Raw genomic sequence first — 9,081 nt, 5'->3', positions numbered from 1 at the left:
AAATAATATAAAATAAAATACAAGCTTAAATTGTTGGAAAAAGTATGTTAAACAAATAAATTATTACCATTAAAAAAATATTATTACTAAAAATACACTCATTATTTATTATTTACCTATTTTATTTGATTTTTAATTTTAAAATTAAAATACACTTCCCGGGGTGGGCTAGGGCCCCATACCACATTAACACGTTCAAAGTCATGAACGTGTTAATGTAAAAAGGTGTTACAACAATTCTTCACATTGATTTTAACACCAATGAAGGTGTTATAACACTCCATTAACGAGCAATGCGAATGCTCTTATAGAATTATTAATTGTTCATTTTTCTAGCACAGTAGCCCGTTATATCGGTCTAAGACAAAATTCCGGCACGTAACGGGCCCCAATCGCCTGGTGGTACGCACCGTTTTCTTTGGCTTTATCGTAACACGATGGATGGCCAATATAGCAGCAGGGCGAAGCCGCCATCATATCTTTTCTTCCCCGATCCTTCTTCCTCTATCGCTCGCTCGCTCGCTCTCTTTCGGCTCCTCTCTCTTGCTTCGCGATCGGTGGGACGGTGGCAGAGGCAGCAGTGGAAGTTTCGGTGGCCGGTGCTGGTCGATTCGTCCGCTCCTTGCATAGGTATGACGCCGAGCTCCGTCTCGAATTGATTTTTTCGGTAGTACTATTATAGTTTGTGATTAGAAAAAGAATAGACGAAGGTATAGTTCTTTTATAGAATTTAATTGATCTCTCCATTGGATGACGATTTTGAGAACTGGGTTTCATTTATTGAGTATGCTAAGATTGTTAGGTTTTCCTCAACGTACAACGACGTATGGCTAGAAAAGGAAGTTTCAATCTAGACCTTAATTGACATCCAGATTTATCTCACATGGATTTTTTTTTTTTTAGTGTATAGTGAGTTTAGCTAAAAGTATAAACTCCGATTCTGGTTATTGTGAGAATTATGGGAAGATTTCATTGGTGAGGTGCGAATGTTTTTGTGGTATTCGACAATAAAGAAATTGAGTATTACAAGAATTAGGACATCAAATTTGTCAGAAGGAATAGCCTTTGCCATTACTTGCCTGTTTGGTGCTACCTAGACCGAGAAGAAAATTGAATCGATACGGTATTCCTTCTTTTAATGAAGTAGTTATCTCTTCGAGAGGAACAAGAATTCAGTATGGTAAGTAATAATTTGATTTCTGTAAATCTTTTATACTAATCGGACTAATTTCCATTTATGTAGACGATGTTGGATTTTAGGAAGTGGGTCTCCAACCAAATTATATCTAATAACTTGCTATCCGCAAGGCCTTTCAGATTCTTTGTGGATGACATAACAAATGAAGAAGCTAGCAGTCGAGGTATTCTCTTACTTTGAATGTCAATTTTTTTATTTCTTTTGCTTCTTGTACTAGTTTCTATTTTTGTTATTATATTTCCCAATATAGGTCACTCTAGTTTAGTCTCACGTGGTGAGCTGTGGGATAACGAAGAAGCTCCATAAGTTTAGATGAGTGAGCTACTATTATCTTAGGCTTAAGCATTTTGGCCAATGATTGAGCTTGAAAAAATAATGGGTCAGTTCTCTTAGCTATGTGGGCTGTGACAATCTATTTCAATGATCGGGTTTATGCCTATGAGGAATTCCTCTTTGCATACATCCAATCTATTCCTTCATGTATTTGTCTGTTGAGGATTGCAATATTTTTTCTTCGTCTTGATTGCATGAATGGATTTGTGTGGGACGTAACTGCATAGTTTATCTTACTCCACTTATCATTTTAACATCCATTGGAGTTTAATTCCATCTTACATTCTAAAAGTCTAATAATGATAATTTCCATTAATCTTTCAAAACTGATGTTGCATCTTTAGCTATCAAATAATGAGGTACATAGTTTTCTTTCTACTTTTCACTTATCATTTGAATGCCTATTGCAGTTTACTTCCATCTTATGTTCTAAAAGTCTAATGCTGATGACTTCCATTAACCTTTTGAAATTTATTTGGCATCTTCAACTATCATGTAATGAGGTCGAACTGAGGCATGGTCAGAATTAACTTAAGAGCATAACATGTTAATTTTCATGTGATTCCAAGCGTTTCCCATTGTTATTAACCTTCAATCTTTATCTCAGAGAATTTTTGAATTATGCCTGCATCTCCTCAACATTGTATTCTTAATTCTTATTGGATGACCTCTTTTGTATTTGGATTATTTGGATGCAGAAGACACGGGAAGTACGTCTGGAACCAGATTAGCTAGGGATTCCCAATCCCACCATATTCCAGCAACTGAAATTCCAGCTAGTCAACATCTCATTACTGCTGAGTCTTCTCAAGCAGGACAAGGATACCATGATTGGAATGCCGATCAATTGAGTAAAGTCGAGGAACTTCAGATCAAGTTCTTACGTATTGTCCATAGAATGGGAATGACGCCAGAAAGCATTATAGTTTCACAAGTTCTATACAGATTGCAAATTTCTAGCTTGATTCGAGCTGGTGACTCGGATGTCAAGAGGCCAGTTTTTAAGGTTAATAAAGCCTGGCTAGCTGCTTCACAACTTGAAGCAGCTGGTAGACCTGATCTGGATTTCTCACTCAGGATTCTTGTTTTGGGGAAAACAGGTGTAGGTAAAAGTTCAACGATAAACTCTATTCTTGGGCAACAGATGTTAGCTACCAATGCATTCCAACCTGCCACTAATCGTATTCAGGAAATTGTCGGGACTGTCAAAGGCATTAATGTTACAGTAATTGACACACCTGGTCTTTCAGCATCTTGCAGTAATATGCATCAGAACAGAAAGTTGCTGCACTCCATCAAAAGATTCGTTAGGAAATCCCAACCAGATGTTGTGTTGTATATTGACCGGCTTGATGTCATGAACAGGGGATATAGTGATTACCCACTGCTTAAGCTTATAACTGATGTTTTTGGTTCTTCAATCTGGTTTAACACCGTCCTGGTCATGACACATTCCTCATCACACCCTCCTGAAGGACCCTCGGGCTTGCCTGTCGCTTACGATTCTTTTGTGCATAAGTGCACGAAGATCATTCAGCATTATGTACGTCAGGCTGTTTCAAATGCACAATTCGAAACTCCTGCTGTGCTTGTAGAGAACCATCCGATGTGCAGAACTAATACTAAAGGTGAGAAGGTTCTACCAAATGGCCAGGTGTGGTTACGTCAGTTCTTGCTGTTATGTGCTGCAACCAAGGTCTTGGCAGATGCTAATCTGCTACTGAAATTTCAGGACAGCTTCCAACTAACACCTAATAGCAGTCGGCCACCTTCATTGCCTCATATCCTATCGTCTTTACTTCGTCCCCGTTCTTTACCTACTGCCAATGACATTGATAATGATGATGCAGATGGGGTTTTGGACAATGACGAGGATGAGGATGATTATGATAACTTGCCTCCATTTCGTATATTAACAAAAGCCCAATTCCAAAAACTATCCAAAGTCCAGAGAAATGCTTATCTTGATGAGTTAGATTATCGGGAAACCTTGTATCTAAAGAAACAGTGGAAGGAAGAACTCAGAAGGCAAAGAGAAACAATGCTTCACCATAATAATGACTCAACAAGTAATGATGGCAACGAGGATATAGCTTCCCAAGAGGTTATGCAAGTATCGGATCTAGTTATCCCACTAAATTTTGATGCTGATTACCCTGTCCACAGATTCCGCTGTGTATTAGGTCATGATCAGTGGACTGTGAGACCGGTTTTAGATTCTCATGGATGGGATCATGATGTTGGGTTTGATGGAATCAATTTGGAAGGTTCTCAAGAGATAAGAAGAAACCTCCAAGCATCGCTTTTTGCACAAATGAGAAAGGATAAAGAAGATTTCAGTATTCAATCTGAGTGCATCGCTGGTTTTACTGATCCAAAACGCTACTCTCTGCTTACAGAAGTCGATCTCCAAACTGCTGCCAATGATTTGGTTTGTACTGTTCATGGCGATGCCAAGTTCCGAAACTTCAAGCTTAACACTACTGGAGGTGGTCTGTCTGTCACGAAGTATGGGAATATGTATTTCATTGGAGGTAAGCTAGAGAATACACTTATCATCGGAAGGAGATGTAAAATAGCTGCAAATGCTGGACAAATCCAGGGTTGTGGTCAAGTGGCTTCAGGCGCCAGCATAGAAGCGACTTTAAGGGGAAAAGATTACCCAATCAAAGATGATAAGGTGACTCTTGGTGCTTCTATCCTTTCCTTCAACAAGGATGTGGTTCTGAGTGGAAGTGTTCAGACTGATTTCAAGGCAACCCGCACCATAAAGATGTCGATCAACGCAAACCTGAACAACCAAGGGTTAGGTCAAATAAGCATCAAGACTAGCACTTCAGAACACATTGAGATTGCGCTAGTCGCAATCTTTTCGCTAGTCAAAGCTCTGTTCCATAGAAAAAAGGACTGATGTTTCAGTCGACGCAGAAGAATAGTTTGGGTTATTGATTTGTAGGAAGAGAAGGAGCATTGACAGACATATTTTGGGGATGCTGCCCTATCTCTTACTGTCGATATAGCTTAACCAACTCAATTCAATGCACCGAGAGATTCGAGAATGGGTGAACTTGACACAACTTGTTTTGGAATTCAAATACAGTGGAGGTATGTAAAAAGGACCTAAAAGTGTTCTAGCCTCAAATAAGATTGATATTGAGCAGAATTTTCTAATTCAGGTTATGCTCTTTACAGATAACTTTTTTTAGCATTTACTTCAATAATATGGAAATGTACAATCAATTTTCTCGAGTAGTCGATACACTTTCTAATTAGTATGAGATGAGGCTCCCTTGTTTCGTATAAATTATTTTGTGTTGAATATTTTCGAAAGAAAGATTTTTACAGGAACATTATTTTACAAAGAAGAGATTACTTTGGTTGAAGGATGCCAACCAAAGAGCACTTCTTGTCCTCATCACTTGCACGTACCCAATCGCCAGCAACAAAGCCATAGGCCACCCTCTCCACTGTAGAATAGTGCACTCTTAAAGGATTGTGAATTGGCATTCCGTGAACTCGAACGAGAAGGTAGTCATCACTACCCTTCACGACAATGATTCCCTCTGAGATTGGATTCTCCGTGCTCTCTGAATTGCACAAGTTTCTGGCCTTCCGAGGGCAAACAGCATCACCGACCTGAACTTGGTCCTTCAGGAGTGCCCAATTAGTGTCATTAAAATGGCTTATTTTTTCAGCTTTCTGATCATCAGCATCACTTTCGCTATGAACATTTATGCATCTGAAAAGAACCAAAAGCCTAGAGATTAAATTTACAGTATTCAGATTGCACGGCGAGAAAAGGCATGTGTTATATAAGAGCAAAGTTGCATTCAGATCAGCTCGGATGTGCCATGAGAGCAAGCTTCTACTTCCCTCTTAAGTATCATACCTTTCAAATGCACGGAGAATATCTTTCATTAAAGGACGATCTCTGAAATCATATTTGAAGCATCCATGAAGAATATCTTCCAATTCTCGAGGTAGCCCACTAGGAATTTTTGGTTTTTCTTTCCTTAGTACAACTAGTTGATAGATTTCATCAGGTGACCTACCTGATAGGATATAGCATCTTGACTGCTACTTCATGATAGTGATCATAATCATTAGTGTGTTGGTGTCGAGTTGCTATCCACAAATCACCATATGGACCACGCCCTATCCTATACTTAAGTTTTATGACATTTGGATCAATCCATATGCTACTCTGAGTTTTCGTAGATATATCTACGGGCCTTAGCTCATACGGATCTCCTTCTAGCAGCATGTACTCAAATGATTCAGAAGATTGCGATGAAGCAACTTGTCCAGCCATTTGCTTATCCAAATAAACCAACAAGTATATTTTCAACCTGACCACATGACCATATGTATCAGAGCATTTCCTAAAATAAATGAAAAAATAAAAGAGTAAAAACACATACCAAAAGACTCTCTTACAATAGTTTCGTGGATAACCAAAAAGTTGCAGGATTGCATGTCAACATACAATAATTGCAAAAAAAAAAAATAATAATCAACCTAAACTACTGATTACCTAAGAAAGAATCATTTGCATTGCACGACAATAGATACAAGTTGAACGAAGATGCCAATATTTGTATAAAGTAATATGCAAAGTTCTAATGGCAATTGAATCTAGAATAGTCAGTAACAGAAGTTCTAACTCTCAGAAAGCACTCCCATCAAATAGGCGGTTAGAAATAGAAATTGAATAAAGAAGAGGAGCAACTATTTTCAAAATCTTTATCTGGTCATCTAAAATGTGATGATATTAGCAAACAATAAGACAATATGTGATATTCCATCTCAGTCAGTGAATCGGACCTCATTGGATTTATTATACGAAGGCCTTGCATTGCAAGAGACTTTTTCTGTGACTCAAACTCGTAATCACAAGGTCACACAGCAATAATTTTACCGTTGCACTAAGGTTCCCTTTCATGTCATCTCAGTCAATGCCAGAAAATTATCCAAATTATCTAAACATCTAATAGCCAAACACGTCTGGTACTACGTAAAGTCCATTTTCTCTTCCCTGATTCATTTTGTCTTTCATTTTGACTCATCAATTACACGTACCGACCCAGAACTTTTTAGCATACCAGAAAACCTGCATTTCTATCCAACAATATCCCAGCACATATAGAAATTTCATATCAATGCAGCAACTTTTCCCATATCAAACCAGCATTGATTGCCCACGAAACTCTACCCTAGAAATATAACATAAAGGGATACGAAACCCTATTCAAAATTATAAAAAAAAAAAAAAAGGGTCAAAAGCAAGTAAAGAAACTATTTAAAACCCTTTAAAGGAATTTCCAGCGCAAGATAGGCGATCTTAAATCCGATGCCTGCACAATAGTAGCGAGGAAGAACTTGAAATCACAAGAACAACATATTACTGCATCCAACTTAAGCATAAGAAATGGCAGATAATACGAATATCTGAACCGATTGTCCTACCTGAAGAAGATTCCCCAAATCCTTGCCGAGTTAAGAAACGGTTAACGCTAGTAGCCGATCGTGTAAGAGTAAAAACGAAGAATTTCTAGAGAATGGCCTCTACAATAGAAAAGGTAAAGCCGCCGATGGAATTTTGATAGTTCAATGGCAGGTAGAAACAGGCCTTCTGGAACGAGTCTGCAGCCTTAGACATTAAAAATTTAATTATCAAAATTGGCAGGGGCCGCGCAGGCGCGAATCCCCCTCTATCACAAATTATGACGTCCACTCTCCCACTTGGGGAGATGGTAAACCAACGCGCCTCCAGAGTGCAATGGAAGCCGTTGATTTAAGCCACGGACCTTCATGATCGGCCGTCGACCCCGTCCAGGTAAGTATGGTCTAAAGTTGGACGAGGACTGTGTCTTAAGCAACTCGGCTCGCTTTCTCCCTCCACAACTTACAGATGTGGGACTAAAATCCATTATGATCATCCACCGTCTATAGTTCGATCTCTATCCAAGCCCATCTCCGACCGTCCATCAAGACCGATCGCCATTTCTAACGCCGCTGCCAAAATTCCACGTCCGCGATGATCTCCCCCGTTTCTCCGTCTACTGGTGAGTCCAATTAAATTGAATTAGCTCATATGAAGTCTCAATTTAAAATTTTAATTTTGATTAAACCGATTAAATTAAATTTGACTAGGCTAAATCAAAATTAAGAATTTAAATTTTTTAATTCTTTAATTTGTGATGGTTCTTCCCTCTTAAGTATTTTAAACATTTTTTATCGGACATCATTCGATTTTGTTTTTCAATTTGATTTAAATGAGGGACTCAACACTTTTAATCGGATTTTATTGGACTTCGTTCATTGTTTGACGTGAAGAAAAAACATGTAATAGTATTCAGATTTATCCACAAAGCAATACGATCAAGTTCACCTGAACAATCAAAGTCCTTTGGAACTACAGTACACTACAATAGCAATTCTGCTGCAATACACTACAGTAATTATATAGTTATAGTATTCTACGTCAAAATTTTTAACAATAATTTCTGTATGCTACATTAAATTACCAACAATACTACAGTGCTCTAGAAACTATATTTATCTCCCAACTGATAATTTTTATATGCTACAGTAGGATAGATTTCTCGGTACTTCAACAACATTGTTATAAGGCTGGCTCAAGTTTATTTAAGGTCCTATGCAGAAATAAAAAATTTAGGTATCTGACGTTGTTTAAAAAAAAATCGTTTATCCTTTTTCATTTAAACTTGGGATAAAAATGATGATTTAATTTTTTTTAATAAATTAAAATATTAATTTAAAATATTTTTTTAAAAAAATTAATTTTCTTATATTTTTTAGATATAAAATTATTAATTAAATTTTCATATTCAAGTTATAACTTAATTCAGAGAAAAGTATAAGCTTTACCGTATTAAATAGAGTATTATTATTAAATATAATAATATAACTCAAGGAGATAAATAAAAAATATACGTATAAAAGTGATAAAATTTAATACAATCATTAGAAAATAAAAATCACAACGAGACCAAATCAGTCATTATCATTAATTAAAAACTAAATAAGAGACTTGTTATACGTATAAAATGATAAAATTTAATACAATCATTAGAAAATAAAAATCACAACGAGACCAAATCAGTCATTATCATTTATCAAAAACTAAATAAGAGACTTATTAAACACAAAACAAAAGAAAAAAATAAACCATATTTTTCAACATCTAAACTAGAACAGTTGTAAATGATAGAATGGAGAAAAAAGAAAAATCAAACAATTTATGATTGTAAATATATCTAAATAAAAATTAAACTTAATGTCTATCAAGGAAACAAAATAGTAAAGATATCTAACTCGTTATTAATCAAGATATCAGCACCAACCGGATCAACACATGTTAGTGTTAAGTGTGATTTCTCTTCTCCAATCTCAATGAGGAAGAGAAGCGCAAAGAAGGAGAATTGGAAAAAGAAAAGAGGAGGAACTCAATAAAAAACTAGCATTTTTTATTTTACATTGTATGTGATCCGGTAATAAGGGGGACTCACCCCCTTTTAAGCAGAGTC

The 9,081-nt window shown here is 36.6% G+C and overlaps 2 protein-coding genes and 1 non-coding gene across 4 annotated transcripts; 1 reads left to right on the top strand and 2 right to left on the bottom strand.

The window, feature by feature from the left end:
• Positions 1-448: 448 nt before the first annotated feature.
• On the top strand, positions 449-4,809 carry LOC121986352 (translocase of chloroplast 90, chloroplastic-like). Of its 2 annotated transcripts, none has more exons than XM_042540241.1 (3): positions 449-630; positions 1,244-1,361; positions 2,233-4,809. In XM_042540241.1, exons 2-3 carry the CDS (start codon positions 1,247-1,249, stop codon positions 4,440-4,442), a joined length of 2,325 nt encoding a protein of 774 aa, XP_042396175.1. In that variant the 5' UTR covers positions 449-630; positions 1,244-1,246; the 3' UTR covers positions 4,443-4,809. The 2 variants fall into 2 exon arrangements, with proteins under 2 accessions (XP_042396175.1, XP_042396174.1); XM_042540240.1 differs by having other exon boundaries at positions 450-630; positions 2,230-4,809.
• A 91-nt stretch (positions 4,810-4,900) lies between these two features.
• Positions 4,901-5,843, bottom strand: LOC121987141. Its single transcript, XM_042541034.1, has 3 exons — positions 5,760-5,843; positions 5,421-5,608; positions 4,901-5,270 (listed from the first exon to the last, which is right to left on the bottom strand). Exons 1-3 carry the CDS (start codon positions 5,841-5,843, stop codon positions 4,901-4,903), a joined length of 642 nt encoding a protein of 213 aa, XP_042396968.1.
• A 1,370-nt stretch (positions 5,844-7,213) lies between these two features.
• On the bottom strand, positions 7,214-7,375 carry LOC121988208. Its single transcript, XR_006113945.1, has one exon. It is a non-coding gene; the product is annotated as a U1 spliceosomal RNA (small nuclear RNA).
• Between the last annotated feature and the right edge of the window lie 1,706 nt (positions 7,376-9,081).

Source organism: Zingiber officinale, chromosome 5B (genome assembly GCF_018446385.1).
Source record: "Zingiber officinale cultivar Zhangliang chromosome 5B, Zo_v1.1, whole genome shotgun sequence".
NCBI classification, from domain to species: domain Eukaryota; kingdom Viridiplantae; phylum Streptophyta; class Magnoliopsida; order Zingiberales; family Zingiberaceae; genus Zingiber; species Zingiber officinale.
This window is presented reverse-complemented; position numbering and strand designations above follow the sequence as displayed.